We start from the raw sequence: 27,384 nt of genomic DNA, 5'->3' as shown, positions 1-27,384 counted from the left end.
ATGCCACCCTTCCAACCTAGGCCCATCCCTTCCCAGCTGTGATTGGTTGAGCCCCTTCACTTCCTAGAGAAGGACCCAGAGACCCAGAAAGGTTTGCCAGAGGTTTCTGTACCCTCAGCCCTCACCACAGAGCACCATGCCCGACCCTAAATCAGGAAACACTCTGAGAACCAGGAGGGCAGGGGCAGGGTTTATGGAGCTGGGCAGATCTGTAAGAAGGACAGGGTAACCCCCCCGCCCCGCCCCCCCCATCCCCCGCAGGATGCCTTTTGATACATTAGCTCAGGTGTGTTCTAGACATCTTCCTGGGAGTGTGCCACACTTCAGAAATGTCCACAGCATCTTTCTTGAGAGGTTGGGAGGGAAGTGAGAAAGACTTGGAAAGCATCTAAAGGTATCTGGGAGGAGGAAGGGTTGGGGACTGTCACCCTGATCAACCTGGCATCCCCGAGGGAGCTGCCAGCAGAAAGTCAATAAGGTGATGGCGTCTCGGGCTGCTGCGGAAGGTTCATTGCCCTGGGTTGTCTCGAGCTGGGTGTGGAGCTGCCGAGGATACAGGGATGGGGGAGTGGAAGGTCAGGAGGTCACCGTGTGCGCACATGGATCACCCCTCTCTGCCTCCCAGGCCTGTGGGGCTACAAACCCTGCCCTAATCAGATCCAGGGTCCTCAGTCTTGTTCCTCACGGGAAGTCCACAGAAGCCAGTTTCTGAGGCGGCAGCTTGGCCTGGCTGCAATTTTAGGGGTAGAGTGGACAGGGCAGCAACAGGAGGACTTCATGGAATGGGGGACATGGAGGGCAGAGGGGCGGTGGGAGGCAGGTGTTCAGAATGGATGGCTGGGTGGGTCTCACAGAGCCAGGCAGAAGGCAGTCTCACCAAAGCCTCTCTCCTGCAAAGCCTTTGCTTGTCCTTTCTCCGGCATCCCCCTGGCCACTCTGGACTGCTCAGGGCCCTCCCTCAGTACATGAACTGCTCAGGCCATCGCCTGTACCTGCCCTACACTCACCATGCTGCCATGGGCGGCTCCTGATTCCTGCCTGTGCAGTTCTGCTCTTCGGGGGTGGGGTGGGGGAGCAGTGTTCCCTCTCTGTGCTGGGAATGCTTCTGTCTGTACCCCTCTGCTCTTCTGGCATGAAGAGACCCCGCCCCCTTTGAGCCCCTCCAGGCCTTATGTAGCACCAGTGTGAACTGAGCCCTGCCCATCTCCAATTCGGAGGGTGCATGGCTTTGCCGTGATCCTAACGTCGAGTGTCACTCTTGGCTGTTGGGGTGACCAGTGTATTTAGAGGTACGATAAAGGGAGGATAGGAGTTTGGAACTGGGTAAACTGATTCCTGTTAAGGGAAAGATCAGAGAAAATTTGCCTTGAATCTAAGATCCGTCAATTGAGCCATGAGGCCCTGCTGGGGACCAGGGAATACAACCATGAACCCTCAAATAAGCCATCCTCACCCAGCCCACGGCTCGTGTGGGGAACTGGATAGACAAATGACCAGGCCACTCACCCCTGGCAGTGTGATCTCAGCTGAGATTTGATGTCAGGATTCTGGCTCTAGAACCTTCAGATGGTTGGCACAGGCTGGCATGTAAAAGCAGCTTGTTTAGGGTGGGTGGTATAAGTGCTGATAGGGGCAGAAGGGTAGGTGCAGTGGTTGGATGACGGGAAGAATGTGGGCGACAGGACCTCTGGAGACCTTGGCTGACCAGCTGCAGGGTTAGGACTTCCCCAAGCAGTGGACCTATAAAGGACTTTCTGTGGGAGAGTGAGTGACAGACAGGCAGGCTGGGCTATCCCTCGGCCTGTCTTCCTGGCTGGAGCCCCTGGATGCAATGAGACTTCCTCACTGCCCTCCCACTGGGGGCATGGGTAGTGCTAGGGCTTACAGTAGGACCCTTATCTTCTCTTTTGGAAAAATTTGGAGATCTTCATAGTTTGGATAGGAGGCAAGGGTGTCTTGCTTTCCAAACAAAGCTTGCAAAAGCTTCAATTTTATTTTAAAAGTATTCTTCGAGGCAGCCACATAGGCACACGGTAGAAAAGTCATAAAAGACAGCTATGAAGTACATCAGCCCCCCGGCCCTGTCTCTGCCCTGTTCCAACCCTCGCTCCTCGCCCACTGTCAGCATTCAAGTCACTTAGTGGCATCCCATGTTGAGAGTGATTTTTATCTTTTGGCCTCCTGACTACTGTCCCACAAGTATCTCCTAACTGCCCATGGAGGGTTATTAACTATACCCTTTAATGGGTGTGGTGGTAGTCTGAACTCCAGATCCCCCATAGTCTGGATCAGAGCCCCACATTCCCTGCTTGCCTTTGGGCAGCTGCCCAGTCCCTCTGTGCCCCCGGTCCCTCATAGGCTCATGTGCACATTGAACAAGTCACAGCAGTGTCACTGTGGACAGTCACAGAGGAGAGTCATTTCAGAGCCATCTCTATCGCTTGCAAGTTTGGCCGTTCCAGGTTCTCGCTCTTAAGAACCCACGACCATAAGCGGTGTCATGCATAGAACTTCAGGTTGTTTTCTAGGGACAGCTGACCAAGACTGGGCTCGCTAGGCCATGGGGTCTGAATACCTTTTGAGCTCCTCACATATCATGGGTCGATCCTTTCTGGAAGTGCTTGTTCCAGTTCACACTCCCACCGATCACCCACAGAAGTGTCACTGTCCTCCCTGCGCCCCCACCAGTATCGGGTGTTCTCATTTTTCATAGTTCCCTTTGCTCTGTTGGCAGGGGAAGCCCGTTGGCTTTTCATGGCTGGTGAGGCAGAACCGCAGGCCGTGTTCACTAGCCACTCACATCTTTAAGGATCAGCACACACGCCACCCCCTGCTCATGCCAGCAGGAATGGGGTTAGGCAGATAGAGGCAGCAGATCTGAGTGTACTGCAAGGGGCTTTCAGAGGAGGGAGGGCATTTACTTCTGTCCAGACTGTAACATTTTTAATTCCCATGCATGCACACTGTCATTCATTCATTCACTCATTCACTCACTCATTCGAACACCAGGTGCTGCCAAAAGGTCTCTAATTCTTTCTGATGGAGTCCCGTGACTAGGGTGGCTAAGAAGAGACAGATATGGGAAGTGCCCTGATGATAGGCATGCAGGGCCCAGGGCACAGAACCCACGTAGGGTTAGCAGACTCCATATGCAGGAAGAAGAAACTGTGCATCAGGAAACATGGGAAGGGGGAGGGGGGAGGATTTGGACTTGGCCAGTGAGTGGCCCTGGGGTCCTTGAAGGATAGAAAGCAAGAAGGGAAGCAGATTCTATAGGGAGAGGAACTGTCAGCCTGAGTGGCCATTGTGCACTGGGTCAAGCAGTGGGGACAGAAGACAACCAATGACCACCAAGAGCTGGTCACACAACCCATGTCATCCTTACCATGCCTGCAGTAGGGAGCCCTGCAATCGTCGAGGTAGGGCACGGTGCAGTGACTGTAGTAGACTTAGGGTAGGGTGGACATGGAGAGCCTGCAGGGGTGAGGCTCTTGCAATAGCTGAGGCCAGAGCTGAAGGACTGGGCCAGAGACCTACATTGCGCCCCAGCCTGTGAAATTCTAATCATGGTCAAAGAGCAGATTGCGTTGCCTCTTTCAGGAAGCCCTCCTACATTCCCCCAGCTTAGTTTTAGGGTTAGGTTGTGAGAGGCCTGATGCATGGTGGGTCTGAAGTGCCCCCATCAGCTGAGCCGAGCCTCTAGCTTAGCCCCTTAGGCTCCCAATCACGCACTTACTTTCTTTCTTCCTTCCCCCTCTCCCTCTCCTCTCTCTCTCTCTCTCTTTTTCTTTTTTTAAATACTAAATGTATTGTTTTCATTTTAAAAGAAACGGAATGCCTTGACTGAGAATTTGGAAATGAGGGAAACAAAGACAAAACCCCAAGCAACTGAGGCTAGCACCGCCCCCTCCTGCCGCTGAGGCTAGCACCGCCCCCTGGGCTCCGTGCCCCTGTGGGCGTGGTTCCCTGAAGCCTCCTTTTAATCAGGGGTCCTGCTGTCTAGGTCCGGCTCCTCCCACTTCCCCGTCCCTGCCCACCCACCCTCACCCCCATTGGCCTTTTCAAAAGCCTGTTCCCGTGTGGGACTGGGCAGATCTCAGTTTTAATGTCTGTGGTGTGGCTTTGGGGGTGGGGTGGGGCCTAAATTTGTTGAACTGACAACCCTCTGTTCCTCCATCCTAGCAGCAGTGCTCCCCCCTACAACCCACTATGGGCTGTGTGTCCTCTGTGTCCCCAGGAGGCAGAGCCTGGTCCCTAGTGTGCCCTCCCCTCTGGAGTTTGCTAGAGTGGCCTCCGAGGTTTTCTGGGAAAAGGTGACAGAGGGACCTGCTTTGAAATCTGTACTGAGGCTTTGTAGCCTCAGCCCGGTTGCCTAACTTGTCTGGACCTCAGTTTCTTCATCTGTACCATGGGTCTATTGTTGCTGTAAATATCCTGCCACAGTCCTCAGCCTATTGTAGGTAGCCACCTTGGGTAAGACGCTGGCCCAGGTGAGATGCCAGATACCAACCTGGGAAGAGCTTTTAGATTCTCCTAGCGGCTGCGTTAAGAACCACACCAGAGTGCATGTGTCCCTTTAGGGCTGGGCCAGGGTTGGGTGGCACCCTCACTCCCTCACTCACTTGCTGTGTGACCGAGCAAGTTGACTGGTGTCTGTGAGCTGTACTTCTGTCAAGTGCTCATTCCACAAAGTCACCGGGAAGAGTCAATAACTTGATTCATAAGATGCTCAGCACATTGGTGTTTAAATCAACAGTAGCTGCCATTTTATTGTTATTGTTATTGTTATTCCCATATACAAGGTGCCGTTGGGAACACAGAGGAAGTGACTGACTGGGGGTTCAGGGCAAGCTCCGTAGAAGAGGGAACCCTTGAGCTGGGTCTTGAAGGATGAGTAGAAGCTCACCAAGTGGGAAAGGACCCTCTAGGTAAGGAGCCTGTGACTCCAGGCTGCGGGTCTGTTAATGAGGGGGTTGTTCTTTGGGGATCAAGACACTGTGTCCATAAGAGTCCCGCGTGCCCCTCACTGCTGTCCTCTGAAGGGGTCTATGGGGGAGGTATGCTTGCCTTGTTAGTGTTGGTGGCTTTGGCTTCCCGTTCCCATGGGTTCATGCTTGTGGCCACAGGTCTGTCTGTCCCGTCTGGGTTTGGTGCTGTCTGCATGTTGTGTTAACTGTATTTGTCTCTGTCGATGTCCAGAGATCTGGGCCACACTGTGAGGGCAGCTGTATACTTCCCTGGCCACATGGCTCTCCAGAGCCTCCAGGCCCCTCGGGGCCCAGGCTCAGTCCTAGACTCAGACCTCTAGTTGGGAATTCCCCTGCCACCCACTCTGGCCTCTCTAGAATCTGCTGCAACTGACAGGTCTTACCCGGCACACGTTTCTCCCCTTTACCTACTGCTGCAGACCTGGACTCTGGGCCTAAGAACTAGGGGTCAGCCAGGCCCTGGCGGACTGCCCAGGATCATCTCTTTGCCAGGCTCTCTGAGAGGCTGCACCTCCCAGGCACCACACCTGTGCATTGCTTGCCCACAGCCCTTTGCAGACACGGTTCCCGCTACCCGAATGCCTGCCCCAGCCTTCTGGTTGAGTCCCACTCACTCTCTGAGACACCAGGCAGGCCTCCTTGGTTCACCTTTCCAGGCTAGGCCAGCATCTCCGCAGCTTATTCCCTTACTTGGAAGTTGAGCAAAAGACTTGCCCAAGGTCACACATTCAGTGAGGTGGAATCAGGATTAGAACAAGAGCCTGCTGTTTCCTGGTGGGAGGGAAGTGCTCAAGGCCAGACTGCTGGAGAGGCTAGAGTGGACTGGAGAGTGTCTGAAAATAGCCTCTCAACCCATCTCAGCTGGGACTGGTCTGAGGTGGGAAGGTCACTGTGTGTCTGTGACTTGCTCAGAGGTGAGTCACTGGGGGAGGGGCTTGTCCCGGGAGAAAGCCAAGACCAAGGCAGGCAGACTGATACAGAGAAGCTTCTAAGATACAGTCTGGGAAAGGGCAGGGGCACCAGGGAGCTGGGCCTAGACTCAAGGTGGAGGGTCAGGTTGGTTGGTACTTATAGCTCCTGGGTAGATGGGCCACTGTTGCTGAGCTGCTACGGAATGAGGGTCGTGCCCAATGCTGAGGAGCCCAGTGTGAGAGGCTGGGTGGGAAATCGTGAGAGAGATGGAGAGATCATGAGGGGACGCATAGGGACCCTTCATGGGCCCAGGTGGCTCTGAAGGGAATGGCCTGGTGGTGTGTAGAAGGCCTCATAGGTAGCAGCTCTTTCCTGAGTCCCTGTTCGCTGCTCCCGGAGGCTGGCACATCTGACTAGCCCCGTAGCTGGTCCCTGGTCTGGCCCAGTTTGTGAAACAACTCCAGGAGATGTTAGTCATCCACGGTTAAACTTTCTCTACCTTTTAGAGCAAGAAAGACAAACGGCAGCTGTAGGTGGACCGCAAGGGTCAGGGTCAAGGTGTGTGGCTCCCTACCCCCATTCTCTGCCCATTGCTGAAGGCCCCAGCTGACTGCTACTGTGTTTCCTCTGCCCATCCAGTGTGGACACTCAGCCCTGGCAGGCTTGGCTCCTACTTCTACCCCAGTATATTCCCACTGCCCCCCCCCACACACACACTTGGTGTCCCCCCCACCCTTGCCGTTGCTCCCTTGGTCCTGCATGCTCTTTGTTGCCTTCATTCCATCCCCTGTCTCATCTTGGCATTCAAGGCCCTAAGGCTGACCTCAGTGTCCCATGCCACCGTAGTACTGGGAAGGTGCTCATCTTGCTCATCTTCCACATCACTGCACCTTCCTCCTCCTCTGTCTGTCCGGAGTGAGTACCCGTCCTTGCCTCTCTCCTGAATAACATCCTCCCTTAGGGCAGGTCTACCCACATGCCAGATTGCCTGTGAATACCAGGCAATGGCCCCGTCCTGCCCCCTGTATCTGGCACACAGTAGGTGGATACCAGGGCAAAAGTCATTGACAGACACCTAGCTGCAGAAGGGCAGAGAAAGACCAGGAAGAGGATGTGTAGTTCCCTGCCAGAGCCTCTTCTTATGTGCTTGGCTGTGTAGCTAAGGTTATCCCTGGCTCCTCAGTGGTAAATGATAAATGGTAGTGTATATTTTATTCTAGCAGTGGGACCCTGGGCAAGCCCTCGGCTCCCTAGAGGAGTGGAGGAGTGGAGAGTAACTTCCCTAGAACAGTCTGGAAGCAGCCTAGCGCAGTGGGCAGAGAGCCCTGGAGCAGGGCAGCCTGTCTCACCCATCTTACTGATGCAGAAAACAGCTCAGGGACTGTATTGTATCCAAGGCTGCTGGTACCAGTCCTCGCAGCCTGGAACAGGTGTCCTTTCTAACGACTGGTGGGTTCCTCCATGAAATGGTGACAGAAAGTTGTCCCTGCTTGTCATCCTCGTGGGCTTCTGAAACAGAGGGCACTTTGAGCAGCTAGAAAGCAGGAGGACTTGCCAGTCAGAGAATTTGGAGTCCTAGTCTCTGTTCATTCCTTCCTGAAATTCACACTGATGGACTCTGGTCCTGGAGGCCGGGGCTATCAGTAGGAACAGACAGGTGGACCTATTCCCAAGCTACTGTAGGTTAGCTCGCTCCTCAGTCTCCCCTCCCCACATCTCCACCTCACGTCCACTCGTGGGGGTACAACCATGCCACCCTAGGACACACCTACAAGCCTACAGCCAGAGGACTCTGGCCTCTCCCTGAACAGTTCAGGGGTGAATGCACTGGATGTGGGGTCAGGCTAAGGGTAGTGGAGTCTCAGTAGTAGACTCACTTGCTGTGTGATCTTGAGCCAGTCACTCTGCCTCTCTGATCTTTGTTTCCTCACTTCTAAAAGTGGGCATGGTGAGAGTTCCTGTTCTAGGTGTCCGTGTGCTTGGGACAAGGTGGGCACTTGTAATTCACAGCCTCCTCACATAGTCCTGCTTGGAGATTTGTTTTCTGGGAGAGAAACCCCAAAGGCCTGGGCAGTCAGGGAGAGGAGCAGACAGAATAAGAGGCCAGCATGGGTTTGATGGGCAGAGGGGCCTCCGATGCCTGTGGGGCCAGAAGGCTGACAGGATGGGAAATGTCCTGGTTACCCCTTGTCCCCAGAGTTCTGCTCCAGCCCAGGGGCTGCCGAGGTTAGGAGTGAGGGGTAGGACTTTTACCTTAGAGCTGCTGGCCTCCTTTCTACTGAGGACTGGAATTCCTAAAGCAAACGACCAGGAACCGCAGCTGGAGCAATCTCGACTTCCACGCTAACGTAGCACCCTAGAGGTGCTGGGCGGCCTCCTTCCTCCCTTCAAGCCCCAGCCTCTTCACCTATAAGAAGAGGTAGAGAGGGGTGCCTTTTATGCCCCCTTATCAAGCAAAGATCACAAAAGGGATCCATATAAAAGCTCTTTCTGAAAACACTCAGATTAGACTGTCCGAGTGGCGGCTGTCCTCAGACTCTGCCACGGTTCCAGGAGGGACTTCCAGGCTCATTGGAGCAAGCCAGGTTGCAGTTATTTCTTTGTGGTCTAAAGCTGCAATACCAGGTAGGGTTTGCAATCAGAAGTGATTTCTGAATGATTACTCCATCTACCTGGATAGGAAGCAATGAGCGAGGGAACACCTGTGTGTACCCACTCTCTGCACATCATCACTTGACTGACAGGAACCACAGAAAACTCAACTTCTCCACCCCACCCCCAACTCCCAACCCCCTGCCCCTGAGGAAGGACAAAGCTAGTCTTGAGAGCCTGGCCTTTGTATTGCCCTGGTTTAAAAGGCCCTCCAGCCCATAGGCTGCCAAACTTGCCAGCAGTGGGGACTGCCGGGTACCCTTGTCACATCATGTCGACCCCTGGTCTCCCCAGCCTCCCCCCTTAAGCACAGCATCCTGACACCCCATCTTTGCAGGTCAGATGTTACACACCTGTCAGTCAGTGCCTAGACTTTCCAGAGTGTAATTGTTGAGACAAGAGAAGCACTTATTTGGGGCTGTGTAAATTCTTCTACCGCCTCCCTTCAGAGAGGCTGTGTCTACCCCCCATCTCATGTATTCTGACGGGGATGTCTTCCCTAAGGGAGAAGGGCAGAAGGGCAAGGATGCAGGATAGGTAGTCAGTTGCCTCCGCTCTGTGGCTATTAACAAAGGTGTTCCCTGGACTCTCCAGGTTGTCTGGGGTGGGGGAGGGTCCTGTGTAGAAGAATGCTGCTATGTTGGCTCTGAAACCTAGGGGATGGAAACTGGCCTGGCAGCATGTCCCCTCCCCCAACCACCCCCCACCCCCCACCCCCGACTGGGAGCACTCTGGTCTGGATGTAACCTTTGCCCCTTGAGGTCCACCCAGGGAGACACTGAATTCCTGACTTTTCAGCCTGGGAATATGGGTCTCTGGACTCCGTGGAAGGCCCATTTGGCTGAGGAATTTGGGTCTCACGGGGTAAAGAGGTCTCATAGCTGATAGTGACAGGTGCTCTCCCTTCCTGCAGGATGGCCGAACCTCGATTTAACAACCCGTACTTCTGGCCCCCTCCTCCCACCATGCCGAGCCAGGTAAGACTGACATCGCCAGTCCCTGCTGCCTTCCATGGGAGCTACTATGCTTTGCCTGGGGCTTGGGCAGTAGCTTGCAAGGGAGAGAGCCCTGGGGTGCGGCCCACCCATTCCAATTTGGCTCCTCTCCCTTCTGCAGCTGGACAACCTGGTCCTGATTAACAAGATCAAAGAGCAGCTGATGGCTGAAAAGATCCGGCCACCTCACCTGCCACCCACCTCAGCCTCATCGCAGCAGCCACTGCTAGTCCCTCCCGCGCCCGCCGAGAGCAGCCAGGCGGTCATGTCGCTGCCCAAGCTGCAGCAGGTGCCCGGGCTGCACCCGCAGTCCGTGCCGCAGCCCGACGTGGCACTGCACGCGAGGCCGGCCACCAGTACTGTCACAGGTAACCTGAGTGGGCAGGGCTGGAGGTGGTAGGGGAAGTGGGTGGGGCCTAGGGAGTGGGCGGGGCTGGCAAGGTCTGTTAAGAATGTTGGGGCGGAATCTAGTCCAGGTAGAACTTGACTGTTTGAGAACAGGGTGGGCAGGACTTGGGGTTGTAGGGGAAACTTGGCAGAGGCTAGTGGAGCTAGCCATAGCCCCCAGGCTTCTTCCTCTGACCTTGAACTATGAGACTCTCCTCTGTCAGATGGACGCTCACTAGGAAAGTACTATCTAGAGGACTCAGAACCTCCAAAAATTTGAACAGATGCAGGAGACAAGAGACTGCTTCCGCGGAGAAGACAAAGGAAAGGTTCAAGGCAGAGGAGAAAAGCAAGGCAGAAGACAGTGTGCTCTACCCCACACTGGCTGTGCTCCCTCAGTGCCCAGCCAAGTGCCTTTCTCCCCCTTCTTAGAGATGCCCAAAAATTGTGGGCTCTGTGAGCCTCCCCAGGCCCCAGCTGTACTCCGCACATTTTCCGTTATTGTGATTTTATTAAATTTATTTTTTCATTGTAAAAGTAATATTAAAAAAGCAATATACGCATATTAAAGGAAATTTGGGAAAAGGAGGAACTGAGAAAAAAATTATTCATAATCCCGAGTGTCTAACCCAGAATCTTTTTTTTCCCCTTAACCCAGAATCTTAGAGACTCTCTTGGTGCATTTTTTTCTTTTCCATATCTTTTGTTTATTCTTTAATATGCGTGCGTTTGCTGTGTTTGTGGGGTGTCCATGACTTGTTTTGGGTTTTTTGTTTGCTTGCTTGCTTTTGCTTTTTGTCTTCATCCCCTCTGCAACCTCCCAGACATCTTTATTGCACATTTATTGTAAAAGTAACAACGTAGTCATTATTGAAAATTTAGAAACTTCAGAGAACCTAAAAGAGGAAAAACAACCCAGGAGCCTTGGCCACTTTTGTTAGCATTCTTATGTGTTTATAATTTATCTTATCTTCTGATCACAGATGTTAAGAAAGATAAGTGAATTCACCAAGTAAAAGATTCAACTAATTTTGAAGTAGACAAACAAACTACGGAAAATCCCCCATTACCAAACCTTTCCCCTTCCTCGGTGAAGAGGGCTGTGTTAGCCGGCTGGAGCGTCCAGGTCTAAGTCCATACTGGCTTGCTCACATCCATACATGTGGTTAGAGTGTGCTTTCTGGGGTAGGTGGGCCCTCGTGGGCTTGCAGAGCCTGGCGTTCCTCTGTGTTCCTTGCGTTCCAGCTCACCTATCTTGGCGGCTGTACAGGCCCCGTATCCATGTCCACAACCCACGCTGAAGACAAGCACTTTATATCTTTGTGGGGAATCGTGGTTTTGTGTGGAAAGCCCCTGCGTGGAGATCTTTGTGCTCAAGGGTGATCATTTCTTTGTGGTGATTTCTAGAAGAAGAATCAGTTGCCTGGCTAAAAGTTATGAGCATTTAAGCTTTTAATAGTTAGTTATTGTCAAACTGTCCTCAGTGGAATCAAGAAGTGTGCATTTCTGCTGCCGGTGTGAGCACAAACCAGGCTCACACCCACGCTGGATCGCATCTTATTTGCTTAACACACAGATTCTGGCTTTGTTAAAAATATAGAGGGATATAAATAAATTGAGCCAGATGATAAATACTAGGATCATATTTTTATCTACTATAAGAGCATTTATCTATAAATGCTATTATAAATGTTTGTAGGCCCTCCCTCCCTCCCTGATGGGCCTCAGTGTTGTAGTCTAGGCCGGTCTAGAACTGACCTTCTTCCATCTCAGTGTGCACTCCCAAGTGTGCATTACAGGCAGCAGCTATTCCTCCACTCCTGCCTTTATTTCTAAAAGAATTAACTTTCAGCTGAGCACAGCGACTCATGTGGAAGGTGAAGGGAAGAGGTTTAGGACTCACAGAGCAGGCCAGCCTGGGCTACACAGGACCCCATGTCAAAAAGCAAAACTTCGATAAGAGAGGTAAATAAATAAAAGCAGACATTACAGAATTAGGGAGGGTTTTCTTTCTTCTCTTTTACACTTCATTGTATAAAACCAGAAAACAGTTAAACTATTTTAAAACGCACACACACGTATACATGTCACCTATCATTTGCCCCAGCACCACCACACGTATGCACGCCGCCCATTAATTTTTCCTGGGCTTACATCCACAGTCTTTTGAAACAAAGACAATGGGAAGTTGGGGAGAAAAGACTGACCCGTTTGCTCAACCCTTCCCCAATTTGCATAATTCAGTTTTCTCTGAGATCTTGCTATTATAAATAACACAGTGGTGAGCGTCTGCGTGCCTGGGACTTTTTCTGTGGGTGGTGGACTTATTTCCAAAGTGCTTCTCGGTTTCGGTAGTGCCTGGTACAAACCCGAGGCCTCGTGCTCGTCTGCACTCTACGAGTGAGCGATACCTTCAGCCCCTACGCTGACTTTTTGATACAACTTAGCCCAGGCTGTCACTTATCTAGGGCATTTGACATGTGTGCAAGCTGTCCTTTAATTACCCCCGAGTAATCACTTAGGATTGGGAACAGCTCAGGGAGGCAAGAGGACCGGTCTGTCACAGAGCTGGGTGACCTGTGGCTCAGTTGTCCTTAACCCAGTCCCCATGTGTGTCTTCCTAGGTCTGGGGCTTTCCTCTCGAACCCCTGCTGTGAGTACATCTGAGTCAACCCCAGGGACTGGAACAGGCACCAGTACCCCGTCCACACCCACCACCACCAGCCAGAGCCGCCTCATCGCCTCATCCCCCACCCTCATCTCAGGGATCACCAGCCCCCCACTCCTGGACTCCATCAAGACAATCCAGGGCCACGGTCTGCTTGGCCCCCCCAAGTCTGAACGCGGCCGGAAAAAGATCAAGGCAGAGAACCCAGGGGGTCCCCCTGTCCTTGTTGTCCCGTACCCCATCCTGGCCTCCGGTGAGACCGCAAAGGAGGGCAAGACATACAGGTGGGTGTCTCTTCATATGGGGTCTGGCTGAGGTTGTGGGAGGGTGTGTGCCTGGACCCAGAAAGTGTGGACCCAGGAGTAAGAGTGGGGAGCTTAGATTCAAAGAGCAGAGTAGACCCACACCAGGGAGAAGATGGGAGAGGAAAAGAATTTAGCCCCATCAGAGGTGGCCCATGGCAGGCAGGACTCTGGGGTGCTGAGAGCGCTGTCCTCCTGAGCCGTGTTAAAACACCTTGTGCACTTTCACAAAAAGCTACCACCAGGGCTGGACCTCTCCAAGGTCTGAGTGAGCTGGGTGGAGGTGGGGAGGTAGGGTACCTGTACTTGTCAAAAGGTCCCAGAAAATTCTAACACACAGCCAGGTCACAATGACTTAATCTGTCAGAACCTCCTTCCCCAGGGCCACAGGTGTGGCCGTAGGCAAGACCTTGCATGTTTCCCTGTGGCTGTATCTACGTCCCCCAGACAGCTGTTCCCAGATGTCAGAGCTCCCTCCAGACTAGAAGAAGGTGCCTGCGCTGGAACTTGCCCCTGTCTCTCTCAAGCAGGCCTGTGTCCTCTGGACTCCATAAGTAGAATCTGCCCCCTGCAGAGAAGGTCTCCCTGGAGACCTGCCCTTTGAGAGAGGAGGTCTCCCTGGAGACATCCTGATGTGGGTGGGGATCTTCCCAGTCTTGAAGCCGCCTCTTGCCTTATAGGTGTAAGGTCTGCCCGCTCACCTTTTTCACCAAGTCTGAGATGCAGATCCACTCCAAGTCGCACACCGAGGCCAAGCCCCACAAGTGCCCACACTGCTCCAAGTCCTTTGCCAACGCCTCCTACCTGGCCCAGCACCTGCGCATCCACCTGGGTGTCAAGCCCTACCACTGCTCCTACTGTGACAAGTCCTTCCGGCAGCTCTCCCACCTCCAGCAACATACCAGGTGGGTGCCTCCCTCCCTTCCTCTGCTGTGGGCCCCCGGAGCTCAGCACTAGTGCTAGAACAACTGCAGAGAGGGGAAGGGACTCTCGGATGTCTGTCACTCCCAGGGCCAAGACCAGAGTCCTCTGATGGGCCTTTTAGGCCACACTGGATGAAACCCTTCACTGAGGGCGCCATGCTGGATGGAACCCTCTAGCCTCTCTCACCTCCAGGTCTTTGCACTTAAGTGTGCTTCGCTTGACACACCCTGGCCGCCTCTTCTGCACCTCTTCCGCTTGGTCGCATTTCCTCCGTCATAGCTGGAGTGTGGCTTCTGTGTGCCCACAGGTCCTGAGCATCCAAGGACCACTTGTCCCCTTTGAATCAGGGGTAGGCTGCCTCCTGCTTGCCTGTGCATTTTTCTACCTCCCTCAATATTTTGGGAGCCGTGGCAAGCCAGGCCTTGGTGTCCTGTATTTCTGTGTCTGTCCCCCGTGGGCGGCAACACGCATGAGTGTTTAGGCGTCTGTTAAGTATTTGTGGAATAGATAGACCCAGTTTGGACATCAAACGTGATTCATCCATGTAGCAGACATTTACTCAGTCCCTATGCTGTGCCAGACAGACTTCTAGGAACAAACCAGACAAATCTCTGCCCGGTGGTTGTGCATAGCCTAGCTGAGTGCGTGAAAGGAGGTTTAGGGAGATGGCAGTGTGCTCAAGGGAGAGCAGAGGGACGCCGGAAAGACTGGCTCCCTCCATACAACGAGCAGAGTTTAAAAGAGAGAAAGGCTTAGAAGGTCTAGTTGGTGTGTTCCATGCGTTCGGAGGGGAAGTACAGCTTGCTCATGTGACTTGCTCATGTGACTTGCTCATGTGAAAGTAGGTCGAATGTTACCAGTGCTAATGGGAAAGGACGGTTTGATTGCAGAGTCTATAACTACTGACAGCTAAAGTTTTCCCCTCCTGTAATGGACTAAAGCTATATATGAAACCATGTTTTATTGTGAGTGTTCCTTTAAAATTTGTTTGGTCTGTGGTGTTAGGAATCAAACCTTTGGCCTCGTGTGTGCTAGGCAAGAGTTCTACCCCCAGCCCTGGTAAATTTTCATTGTGGTGATTTTTTTTTTTTTTTTTTTGGTACCATGGATTAAAACCTAAAACCTTGTGCTTGCTAAGCAAGTTGGCTACCACAGAACTGTACCCCAGACTTTTTTTTGTTTTGTTTTGTTTTGTTTTTGTTTTTTGTTTTTCGAGACAGGGTTTCTCTGTATAGTCCTGGCTGCCCTGGAACTCACTTTGTAGACCAGGCTGGCCTTGAACTCAGAAATCCACCTGCCTCTGCCTCCCGAGTGCTGGGATTAAAGGCGTGTGCCACCACGCCCGGCTGTACCCCAGACTTTTAAATTTTTCTTTTTTATCCTTTTGAAACAAGGACTTGTTCTATGCTGCTCCTGACGAACCTGCCATCGTCCCTCTGTCTCCGTAGTAGCTAGCTTAATAGAGTGTGCTTGGTCACAGTCGGCCTGGTCACAGTGTTGCTCGTTGGTCATCTGTCACTGTGGTCTTTGCAGAGTTTATATCAGGGTGCAGATGGTTTGCCTTGTCCGTTGTTCTGCTTTGTGTGTAGGTTCAGTGGTAAGAATGCATCGACAGCACGGCCCAGAGAAAGCCGTCAGCCTAATTCCCATCTCTGGGCCTCCCCAGTCACAGATTTGACTGTGAATATGTTCCAGCAATTTTCTGATGGTGTCATGCCTTGATTTTTTTTTTTTTTAGATTGGCTGGTCTAATGTACATAGGTATGTGAGACATGGTATCGAGGAATAAACAAAGAGCTGCTGATAGCATGGTTTGGAGAATTACAGCATTTGGTACAAAATACTGTCAGGAGACTCTGCCAAGTCCCTGGGCCAGAATTTTCATCATTGTGTATATGTGATTTAAAAAAAATATTATTAGGGATCAGTGAACAACGAACTAACTGATTTCACCTCTGCCAGATTGTAGGATAGCAGGGATACCCACCCCCCAACCTTTGGGAGACCAAGGCTCTCGTGTCAAGGCTCTCAGGCTGTTTCTTGTTCTGTTTGGTTTGTCTTTAGAAAGGGGCAATAAGGCACAAGTAGCAGAGATAGGAGGATCGGGATTTCAAGGCTAGCTTCAGTCACATAGCAAGTTCAAGGCTAGCCTGGGCTACATGAGATCCTGTTTGAAGAACAGAACAAAACCAATCAACAATTTTTAAAAAAAGATTTATTTGTTTACTTCATGTATGTGAGTACATTGTCGCTGTCTTCAGACACACCAGAAGAGGGCATCAGATTCCATTACAGATGGTTGTGAGCCACCATGTGGTTGCTGGGAATTGAACTCAGGACCTCTGAAAGAGCAGTCAGTGCTCTTAACCGTTGAGCCATCTCTCCAGCCCCTGACAACAATTTTTTTTTAAATAACATAAGGCTTTGCCTCCCCAGGCTGTGGAGCATGTCCAGCCATTTACCATGGTGGCCTCACTCTCACAGGAGGCTCTGTCCTATCAGACTTGTCATGCCTAATTAAATGAGATTTGTCTTTAAATGTGACATTTCTGGCATGGTCACGGTTACAAATTTGATTTAGACAGTTGTATCCTGTTAGGAAGGAGAGCGGACTGTTAGAAAGGAGGAGACTCCTTTGGAGCCTGCTATCAGAGCTAATGATGGTAAAGTGTGTGTGGGGGGGGGGGTCTCCCCAGGCAGAGAGAGGGTCTCACTGAAGTGCCATTCTGTGTGGTTTTGTAGATGAGGCCAGTCACGTGCATCGATCGTTTTTTTCAGAAAGATGTGATTTTAAATTCTCCTTGGTAGTTTACTCATATCTAAGGATGTGAAGTTTCTGTAGCAGCCCCCCTCCTCCGTGAATCTGAAGGGTTAAATGAAACAGGCTGTCTGGAGACTGTTTCATCCCATCTTGTTAAATATAGCTTCCTAAATGAAGAGTCGGAGGCAGACCAAGTAGACCAAGTAGAGGGTGGTTCTCTTGGGTTCTTTAAACAATGAAATATTAACCACGATGAAACTGGCTTCGTTCTCCTTGGAGATAATTCCCTGTCTTCTGACCCCATGTCTGTCAGTCCACTGGGCTATGCTGTCCTTATCAAGAGCAAAGACTCAGGCAGGCAGCGTCAGTTCTCAGGCTGATAGCACATTCAAGGCCCCAGAACTGAGGTCTGGTCCAGGCCTTTCTCAGGCTCCAGTCTCTTGATTTTCATTGGGAAGACTCTGGAAGTTTCTGACCTGCTGCTCAGGGAAGAAGCCTTAAGGCAGATGTGAGGGGTCCAGAGAGCTTTGGATAGGACTGCATGGCTCTGCCCCATCAGCAAGATCTGAAGGGAGCGTGGAGCCCACCGTTAAGGCCTCTCCTGTGCTGTTCCTTGTACTAAGAACACGATGCACCCAGTAAGGTTGGCTCACCTTCAGAGGCCTTCAGTTTATCCTGTATAGCTAATTGAGAAAGGTATTTTATATCTAGGAAGAATTCTTGTGTCTGTGGTTCAGAGGATCAAACCCAAGGCCTTGGGCAAGCATCTACCACTAAGCCACATGTGCGCACATGCGTGGGTGGGTGGGTGATGTATGTATCTGTGTATACACATACGTGGATACATCCATGAGCACGTGTGCAGAGGCCAGGGGAAGAGATCTGGGTCTCTCCTGTCATTGGCAGCCTTACTCCTTGAGACAAGGTCTCTGGCTGAGCCTGGGGTCACGCTGGCATCCAGCCAGGCCCGGCCTTCTTCCTGTCTCTGCCCTCACCTTCCACACTGGGATTGTGAGTATGTCACTATGCGCCTTTGGCTAGTCAGGAACTGGTTCTGTAGAACAGGCTGCTCCCAGACTTCCAGAGATGCCCTTGTTTCTGTCCTCTAGGTGCCAGGATGAAAGGATTGTGCCCCTGTGCCCAGCTAAGTTATGTTTTGTTGACATGTTCTGGGACAATATCTGTACATTAGCATCTTTGGTCCATCTTAAAAAGTATATGCTGTGGGCTGGCGAGATGGCTCAGTGAGGAAGGGCACTTGCAGCCAAACCTGATGACCCGTTATATATTCTAGTTATATAGATCTGGAATTCCCATGGTGGAAGGAGAGAACTGACTCCTGCAGTTTGTCTTCTGATCTCTGCACGTGCACTGTGACATTAGGGTGTGTGAGCATGCGTGCCTGTACACATACATCCACAAAATAAATACATCAAGGCAGTAAACTGTTTTCGGAAGAACAAGCCATATGTGCTGGGTTATAACTCCAGCACTTGGGAGCTGGAGGCCCAAGTGTCAGGAGTTCAAAGCCACCCCCAGCTACATAGTAAATCGGAGGTCTGGGTTATATAAGACTCTGACTCCAAACAACAAGCTGAATGGGAACAAAAGATTTATTTACATTAGATATGTGTATATGTATGAAGTGAACCCATGGGCACTTAGCTTCTTGTTTGGGGATTTGCTCTGTTCTGAGGCTGTGGACTTCATAGGGCAGTTGTAGTCTTATGTCCAACTAACTGGAAACAGGAAGGGGACCAGACAGCCCCCTCCCTTGGTGCATCCTCCTTTCCAGTGGTTAGTACTATCCAGTGACCTTCTAGAAACTCTAGGAGTGTTTTTATGTAGAAGGAGCTGGAAAGGTTTATTATTCTGAACCAAAGGTCTGGACCTGAGAACGGCCATTGAGCGCAAAGTCGGCCTTAGATAACAATAGACACAGTTGGGGCTCGGAGGTTACGAGCTCACATAGCTCTTCTGTGAGACCTCAGTGTGATCCTCACCACAGTCCCCAGGCCCACAGCCGACCGTAACTCCAGCTCTGGGAGGATGCGATTCCTCTGGCCTCTGTGGGCATCTGCACTCTCATGTACATATTCCCACACAGACACAGATACACACACACACACACACACACACACGTACGTACGTACGTATGTACGTACGTACACTTGATAAAATAAATCATTTTTTTTTAATTAAGAGAAAATAGACACAGTAGCAAGCAGTAATGATGTCTAAGAATTCTGTTGTTGGTCATGGGTAGACTTTGTCTAAGCATATGTCAGAATGGTTATGGGAGATTCACACCTGTTTTCCCAGCTCCTAGGCTGGGCAGGAGGAGCTATTCAGTCCCCTTGAAGGGAACTGTTTTGCCAAAATAATATTCTCAGACCTGGGGGATTGCTTCTGTTTCTGTGGTTTCTGTTTGTTTGTTTGTTTATTTGTTTGTTTTCTTTTGGTTTTGTCTCTTTTTCCTTTCCTCATTTGTGGGATTCAACATTGTAATAGGCAGGAAGCAAAACAACATAATGGAGTCTGTCAACATTTAGAAGATAATTGTAAGTCACAGGGAGGGCACTGGCTACTATGATTAAGCTACCATGTCCTCACCCAGTAGCAAAGGGGAGTTTACGATACTCCCAAGCCCCAGGACCCCAGCATCCTCTGAATCAAGGAATCAACCTGTTCCATTTTACAGAGACTCTATCCTGTCTTCCTGCCCTTTGAGAAACCATACACATCTTCCCCATGTTACTGTCATGAAGGGTATACAAGGGTGAATCCAAAGCAGGAGGTGTGCTAGGCTGGCTCCGGGAGCTGAAGGAGCTATCCCCCAAGACTACTGTTGGGGTGATCCTATTTAGTGGCTCCCAGAAGAACTTGTATTTGAAAGGAACGCACAAGTGAAGAGAGGTGAACCCTAAACTGTAACCAGAAGTCCAGACTTTGGGTAGATCATCTTACCTAATGGTGCCCTCCACAAGCATGTATCAGCTCCACTGCGGCCTGTCACAGTAGGCCCACAGCCTGTGTCTGATGCAGTTGTGACTAAGAGATACACAGGTGAAAGGCACCACACGCCTACAGGTACGAGGGTGTGAGACTCAGGGGTGAAGCTGCCTCAGGAGGGATGTGGTGAAGTACAGGAGAGCGTTCAGAGTTTGTGGAGGCCACTGCCAGACATGGTGACACTACCTGTGTTTGTTTGCATATGCGGGGTGCAAACCATGCTTGCTTTTGCTTTTCTTTCCCTGGCTGTGTGATGTGGTGTGTGTGTGTGTGTGTATGTGTGTGTGTGTGTGTGTGTGTGTCTGTGTGTGTCTGTGTGTAAGTGTAACCTTAATCCTACACACAGACACACACACATATTGATAACTACAGCTAGGAACTGTGTCATTTTGCTTTCTTAAGTCTGTTGACAATAGTTACAATATTAAAAACAGCTGTTCAGCACCAAGGGGCCCCTGGGCACCCAATACACAGTGCTTTAACACAGGCGGAGTCCCTGAAGTCTTTGTGTGTGGTGAGTGTATTTCTTCCTAGGAAAGGGTGTGAAAGGAGAGAGAACCCTGAATACTGAATACTCCCTCTACCCTCATTTTAATTGTGAAATACAAGATAGTTAAAGGCACCCAGTAGTAGGGAATGCCGGAGTGTGGGGGCTCATGTCTGAAATCCCAGCAAGAAGGAGGCTGAGTGAGGCAGGAAGAATGCTGTGAAGTGCAGGCCAGCCTGGGCTAGAGTGAGACCCTCCTTAAAAACAAAACAAGGGTTGGAGAGATGGCTCAGCTGTTAAGTGCACTGACTGCTCTTCCAGAGGCCTGAGTTCAATTCCCAGCACCCACATGGTGGCTCACAACCATCTGTAATGGGATGTAATGCCCTCCTCTTGTGTGTCTGAAGGGAGCAACAGTGTACTCACATACATAAAATTAATAAATCTTAAAAAGGAGGTTGGTGAGATGGCTCGGCTAATGAAGACACTCTGCCAGGCATAATGGCATAGAGTTTTGGTTTGGGGTTTGGGTTTTTTGTTTGTCTGTTTTGTTTTGTTTTTCGAGACAGGGTTTCTCTGTGTCACCCTGGCTGTTCTGGAACTCACTGTGTAGACCAGGCTAGCCTCGAACTCAGAAATCTGCCTGCCTCTGCCTCCCAAGTGCTGGGATTAAAGGTGTGCACCACCACTGCCTGGCAGTGATGTAGGTTTGATGTCTGCAGCTCACATGATGGAGAGTCGTCTCCCCTAACCCTGCGATGGTGGTTTTTAAACAGCCTTAGATGGAATCTTTTGTACCCACGAACTTCATCATTATCCCTATTTTATACATGAAGACTTGGAACTCAGGGAGACAAGAAGTAGTGGAAGTGTGATTCACTACATGGCCTGGGCTTCAGGAGGAAGGGGGTGTGTGTCTGGATCTGCACTGCTAGGGCTGTATGGAGGGCAAGCATTAGGTAAGACAGCAGGTCTGGTTTTGAGGTCCCCACATGGAGCTGGGATCATGGGATTTCGGGGGTTGGGGGGCAGGCAGCATACCTGTTTCTGCTGGATTTTCTTGTGTTTGAAGAGGGACTGGCCCGAGGTCAAACTGAACATCCTATCTTACAGATGGGGGAGCCAAGGCTGTAAGCTCTGCTAGCAGGAAGATGCTAGGAACAGGATCCTGGTGATAGGCATGGCCTGACATTCAGGGCTGGAAACTGAGAGCTTTGTGGGTAGTGGGAACAGGCAGCAGTCCAGTCCTTTGTCCAATAGCTACCCTCCTTAAATATCTTTCTGAGGTGTCCCTGAGCTGGCAGCCTCATACAGGGATAAGTCAGTAGAAGGGGCCAGGCCTTGGACCAAGGGGATCCCTTCCATGATTCCAGAGCCACAAGGCCAGTGTGTGTGGACATGGCAGAGGCCTTCCTGAGGCTCAAGGCTATATGTGTGCCAGGGAAGGGAATGTAATACAGAAATCAGGGACAGAGAGGAGGTCTCAGAAACTAAGGCAGAATGTGGGCCGGCCCTGAATGCTAGGATAAGGGCTGGGGACCCTGTTCCAGACAAACAGGGACATAGTGGGGGTTTCTGAGCCAGGACACTACAAGGGCAGGCCCCAGGGATGATATCATATAGCTGAAGTCAGGAGGCTACTGAGACTGAAGACCTACGGAGGAAGCTGAGCAGTTGGAACAGTTGGGTGCTCAGAGGCCAGAGCGGGTAGTTTGCTGGTGAAGAGGTTTGATGCACTCCTATGGAAGAGCCCAAGTCCCTGGAGGACCACACGGTAGGCAGCCAACCAACAGTCAAGCAACACCCTCGGGCAAGAGCCTGAATCTTATATGAATCTTATTTCTGCTGTCAGTGGCTAACTTTAGAGATGAGGAGCCTTCACCGTCTGTAGTTCCCAGCTGTCTATTGCGCTTATGTCAGACCCTGGGGAGATGGCAGAGAATAAAACCCAGAGAGGTCTCCCTCTCACGGAGGGAGCCGAGAGAACCGAGACTGTAGGCTGTCACAGGGATCCGAGGGAGTGGGAAACTGTGTTCAGACCAGCCGCAGAGTCCAGAGAAGATGCTGGCGGCCTTTGCAGGCCCTAGCTCTTGTTTGGGGCCTACTCTTGACCACCAGAGAAAGCAAGTTGAAGGCTGGAGAGAGAGTACTCCAGCAGCAGAGGTGTAGTTGCGGCCAGGCTGGGGGCTGGAACTGCTGTGGGGTGTGGCAGGGGTAACTCCCTCACTGGGCATGCTCTTGCAGAATCCACACAGGCGACAGACCATACAAGTGCCCGCATCCTGGCTGCGAAAAGGCTTTCACTCAGCTCTCCAACCTCCAGGTGAGTGCCCCACCCCACCCACCCCCCACTACCACCCGCGCACACCCCCTTTCAGGGGCCCAAGAAAGGGGGTGGGATGTGGGGTAGAGTCAGCGCCTCACAGCCCCTTACCGTGCTCTTTACAGTCTCACCAGCGCCAGCACAATAAGGACAAGCCCTACAAATGTCCCAACTGCTACCGGGCCTACTCAGACTCCGCCTCCCTCCAGATCCACCTCTCTGCCCATGCCATCAAGCACGCCAAGGCCTACTGCTGCAGCATGTGCGGGCGGGCCTACACCTCGGTGAGTCTTGCTGCCTGGCACCAAGTTCCAAAGCCTAGGGGCAGGACTGTGGGCCTGGGATTCTCTTCTTAGCCTAGGAGCGTCTCAGCCCACGCTTCCTACTTGGGACAGCTGCAATACCCGCCAAGTCCAGCAGGGGGCACAGTCCCATAGCCAGAGCCGACTATCCTTCAGAGAAAGGGGACCAGAGATGGTTCCTGGGTGGGAAAATCCTCCAGTGGAGAGCCTTGGATACTCAAGTAACTCAGTTATGCGCACGCTTCTAGCCCTTTGACTGTTCTGGGAACACCACCATAGCCAAGAGTGTTCACGAGTAATACTGTCTCCTCCCGCTATCGAGTGGTTATTCTCAGGGCTACTGGCTAACAGGCATATCAGCTAGCCAGTGACTCATTCGTTAGTGTTCACTGACCACTGAGCCAGACACTAAGGAGACAGAAAACGCAGATCAGATAGGGACTTTAGGGACTACTGATGGTGGCAGGGATTAAATACATTATCACAGGTAAGCTTTTACGGACAGGTAGTGCTTAATGTTTCAAAGCAGAGCTGTCTGCTCAGATCTAGCCCCAGGGACCCTGAGCAGGAGGCTCCTCTGGGGCGGGACACTTCCTTGTGTCTGGTAAGATGCTAAAGAACTTCTGTATCTACCCACTGGGTGCCAGTAGCAACCTCTCCTCTCCAAGATGAGGTCACCAGAAGCATCCAGACACTGCATGTGACCCTGGAGGGGCAGCCCTCTTTTCTTGTTGAGAGCGAGTATTTTGAGAGACGGTAAAGAGTCTGAGGAGACAAAGTTGGGGACAGTCCAAATAATAAGGTCTTTTGAGGAAGGGGTACATAATAGCTTTCTGTCATGGTAACAGAATACCGCAGACGGTGGATTTAGAAGATGAACGGTTTGTTTTGGCTCTGGGATATGGAGGTTTCAGTCCATGGTCAAGTCCTTGTGTTTTCTCGTCGTACACGTCGCTGACTGTCTTCAGCCCCTGCTCTCTGAAGCAAAATCCAGACACGCTATTATTTTGTTTGTAAAAGCTTTATGTCTCAAAGGGCCATGGCTCCTTTTAAAAACATACCCATAATATCTCTATAACCCTTATTCAGAGGCCCATTGTCCAGTACCCAGACAGCATAGACATATTTATTTGTCTCCTAAATGCCATATTTTTATTTATAGAATTTATTTTTAAAGAGCAAGACCCAAATAATATTCCTATATTATCCTATGTCTTAATTAGGGTTTTGTTGCTGTTAAGAGACACCATGACCACAGCAACAATTATAAAGGAAAACATTTAACTGGGGCTAGCTTACAGTTGAGAAGTTTGGTGCATTATTGTCATGGCGGAAAACATGGCGGCACACAGGCAGGCATGGTGCTGGAGAAGGAGCTGACAGTTCTACGTCTTGATCCACAGGCGGCAGAAGGATACTGTGTGCCACACTGGGTGTAGCTTAAGCATAGGAGACTTCAAAGCCCACCCCCATAGTGACACACTTCCTCCAACAAGGCCACGTATCCCAATAGTGCCACTCCCCATAGGCCAAGCATTAACACACATGAGTCTGTGGGGGCCATTCCTGTCCAAACCACTGCAGCCTGTGTCAGTGTCTTTTAGGGCCCAGCTTGCCTCACCTCTCTCCTTACCTTGTACTCACTGGAAACTGGTTTCTGTTGTGGCTGTTGCTGACTGCTTCCTCTGGGTTGTGTAGCACCTTGCCACATTCCTAGACTCTCTCAGTCTCTGCCTGGCGACCTCTCTTGAGTGGCAGCCAGGGACAGGGTATGTTACCTTGCTCTTGGCCAGAGCCAATGGAAGATGTGGGCATGCAGACAGACAGCCCAGGTCACCTCACCGATCCAGTGATGATGCCTCAGGGCAGGGCAAGTGGGGAATAGGATGACTCGGGTGTGGCTTTACCCCCAAGAGAGGGTCACCTGGAGGTTTACAGGGACCTGGACTCCTGCTTCCAACTGGAATAAAATGTTAAGACTGGGAAGGAGTGTCCCCGTAGGGCTCTAGAGACAGCTCCTACTTACAGAGGAGGAAATGAAGGCTTGGGAGCAGGTTGGGGGACATGACTTGCCCTGATGCTAAGAAATGGCAGAACTCAACTCCTGCCAGGCCTCTGCCTCAACCCCACAGGGAACACACAGTTATAGGTTGGAATGGCGAGCAGAGCTGGAGATTGCAGGGCTTGGGTGGAATCTGTTGAGGGTGAGCGAAGTTGCCAGTCAGCCTTGTCCACCCCTCCAGCAAGCACTGTGTAGGACTGAACTCCAGCAAAGCAAAGATCACCCTAAATCAATAGAACCCTTAGAACCCATTCCAAGGTCCACCTGAGCTCCAAGGCTGTGGCTTCAGTGAGCTGCTCTCTAGTGGCTGATTTTGGAACTACAGCCTCTGTTGTGATGGCTTCTGCATATTCCTTCTGCCCACAGGAGACCTACCTGATGAAGCACATGTCCAAACACACAGTGGTGGAACACCTGGTGAGCCATCACTCACCCCAGAGGACCGAGTCCCCCGGCATCCCGGTGCGAATCTCTCTGATCTGAGCCACCTGCGGCGACGCCCCGCCCACTTGGCAGACACAGACCCAGGCAGCACCCAGCCTAATTCCCGCTGGGGCCTCCAGGAACCACCAAGCTCTCTCACAACCTTCCAAACCTGCCAGAAAGCTTGGTCCACAGAAGCCCTCCCTGGCTGGCTCCTGGCAGCCAGGCCAACTGCAAGATTCTGGACTGTTCTGGTGGCATCCAAAGACGATCTCAGAGCACTTTGAACCTGTCTGTTGGGTTTTCTTTTTGTTCCCCCTCCCTCACTTGCTTCACTGTTTCTTGTTTTTAAGTTTGTTTTGGAAATAACAAAAAGGATATTTATTGGCCAGAATGTTGGTGCTGCTAAGAACGGGAAATTAAAAGGACTGGACAGACGGATACAGAGAACCAGAGGGCAGCGTGGGAACTTCTCTGGCCAAAACCTCAGGTCTTGAGGGGAGGCCTGGGGTTCTGGACGTCAAAGGGGACACCCTCCCTCAGGTGGGAGGAGACAGGAGACAGCTGGAGTGAGCCCTTCACCCGTCACCCAGTCAAACTGCCTGAGCTTTGCCCTAGCCTTCGTGAGCAGAGGGCACAGCAGCTGCCAGGCCTGCCTGGCTTTAGGGCACGGAAATGAGAGAGGTCTGGAGACCCGCGGGACCAAAGGGTGCAGTGACGGCTGGGTGGCAAGCCCAGGGAATGGGTTGGGGGCGTGCCAGGTGAGACCTGGCTCCTCCCCTGCTGCCCTGAAGACCACCCCAGTCTACCTCGGTGCTGGCCAGGAAACCTATCGGCTACCTCTCCCACCACTCCAGACTGTGGGCAGGGGGATGGAGAGGGAGGGGGCCTGGGACTAAGTGCCCTTTCCAGAATTTCTTCCAGAAGGGTACAGTGCCCAGGGAGGGGTTGTCCTTCTCGACACAGATGAGGACTCCCCAACCCAGACCCCAGGCCCTGCGGCAGGGATAGGAGCCTCCAAAGGAGGACCCAGGAGCAGACCCTGCCCCCAGCCCCCCAAGACATATCCCAATCCGAAAGCCATGCGTGTCCGTGTATATAGGAACTATGTACAGAACCCAGAGAAGCCCCCTTCCACATCACCCCCAGAGAAGAAAACTAGACAAAACTCATCTATATATTCTGTACCTGGAGTCCGTTTGAATATTAACTGTGTTATTTTTATACACTTTTTAAGCCTTAACTCGCCATTGATTTACCAGTTTAACGTTTCCTGGGGTTTCTTTTCCACTGGGAGGGGGGGTCTCAGCCCCCCACCCCCACCCCTTTGTTTGACTTGCGTCGTCTGATACTCCGTATTGTAGCTTTTGTCCGCATGTTACTACCCTGTAAATATGCTGTTCCAATACTGTTAACAGCCTTTGCTTTTTTTCTATGGGACCTCCAGGCCACCATATTTAGAAATAGTTACCTTATTAAAAAAGAGAAAAGAGTCTGTCGGCTTTTCAGTCTGCATCTCGGTGGCAGGGAGGCGAGGACACGTGGCCCTCGGAGCACCGGGACAGAAGCTTCTACTCTATTCAAAGAAGTTGGGTGTGGGAGAGGACTTAAGGGGGGCAGAGAGGACGGCATGCAGCCACTCTGCTCCTTGTATTTGTCTGACGTGAAGAATGATCTGTGCATACTCTCCAGGTGGTGGCGGCGTACAGACTGCCTGGTGCGGTGTAGGAGAGCCGGCAGGACTGCCTTGGCACTACTCTGCTCCAGGCTAGGAAAGGAAGGTGATGGCCGCTCACTGTGAGCTTCCATGCTTTGTGCTGGAATGCTATGTAACGCTCCCACCCCCAAACCCCGGAAGGGACTACATTTTGCCCAGTTGAGTGGCAGGAGAGTTGCACAAAGCCAGTTTTTCTCATTTTGAGATGGGTACGCTGCCTCCTGTCTGCCCACCTTCTGATCGTCCGCCCCAAGGTCTGGTTTGTGGAAGCTGCTCTAGTGTTGGGGTAGGATGGGCTCCTGAAGTTACATCCACATAGGTTTTCCTCCATGGCGGAGTCAGTGTTTTGATGTCTAAGAGGAGGAGGAGCAGGAAACAAGAATTATTCCCACCGAGTTGACCAAGGTTGGCCCTGTGGAGGTATCCTACTGTCTCGGCTCCTGGTCATCACAGAGCCAGTATCTGAAGT

At 51.6% G+C, this 27,384-nt stretch overlaps 1 protein-coding gene and 1 long non-coding RNA gene across 3 annotated transcripts in view; one reads left to right on the top strand and one right to left on the bottom strand.

The window, feature by feature from the left end:
* Positions 1–26,694, top strand: part of Zfp362 (zinc finger protein 362) — a 33,028-nt gene extending 6,334 nt beyond the window's left edge. Inside the window, exons 2-9 of one of the 2 annotated variants that reach the window (NM_001081098.1) lie at positions 4,803–4,928; positions 9,466–9,529; positions 9,669–9,915; positions 12,559–12,886; positions 13,585–13,809; positions 22,333–22,411; positions 22,537–22,695; positions 25,142–26,694. In NM_001081098.1, the coding sequence (NP_001074567.1) occupies positions 4,891–4,928; positions 9,466–9,529; positions 9,669–9,915; positions 12,559–12,886; positions 13,585–13,809; positions 22,333–22,411; positions 22,537–22,695; positions 25,142–25,258 (1,257 nt within the window). In that variant the 5' untranslated portion in view covers positions 4,803–4,890 and the 3' untranslated portion in view covers positions 25,259–26,694. The remainder of the gene's footprint in view (positions 1–4,802; positions 4,929–9,465; positions 9,530–9,668; positions 9,916–12,558; positions 12,887–13,584; positions 13,810–22,332; positions 22,412–22,536; positions 22,696–25,141) is intronic. The other variant, XM_030253454.1, reaches the window with a different exon arrangement.
* On the bottom strand, positions 4,744–9,253 carry Gm52679. Its single transcript, XR_003955112.1, has 2 exons — positions 8,154–9,253; positions 4,744–7,409 (listed from the first exon to the last, which is right to left on the bottom strand). It is a non-coding gene; the product is annotated as a predicted gene, 52679 (long non-coding RNA).
* Positions 26,695–27,384: the final 690 nt, after the last annotated feature.

This window comes from Mus musculus, chromosome 4 (genome assembly GCF_000001635.26).
Source record: "Mus musculus strain C57BL/6J chromosome 4, GRCm38.p6 C57BL/6J".
Taxonomy (NCBI): domain Eukaryota; kingdom Metazoa; phylum Chordata; class Mammalia; order Rodentia; family Muridae; genus Mus; species Mus musculus.
The sequence above is the reverse complement of the archived record's forward strand: the minus strand, read 5'-3'. Positions and strand labels throughout refer to the sequence as shown.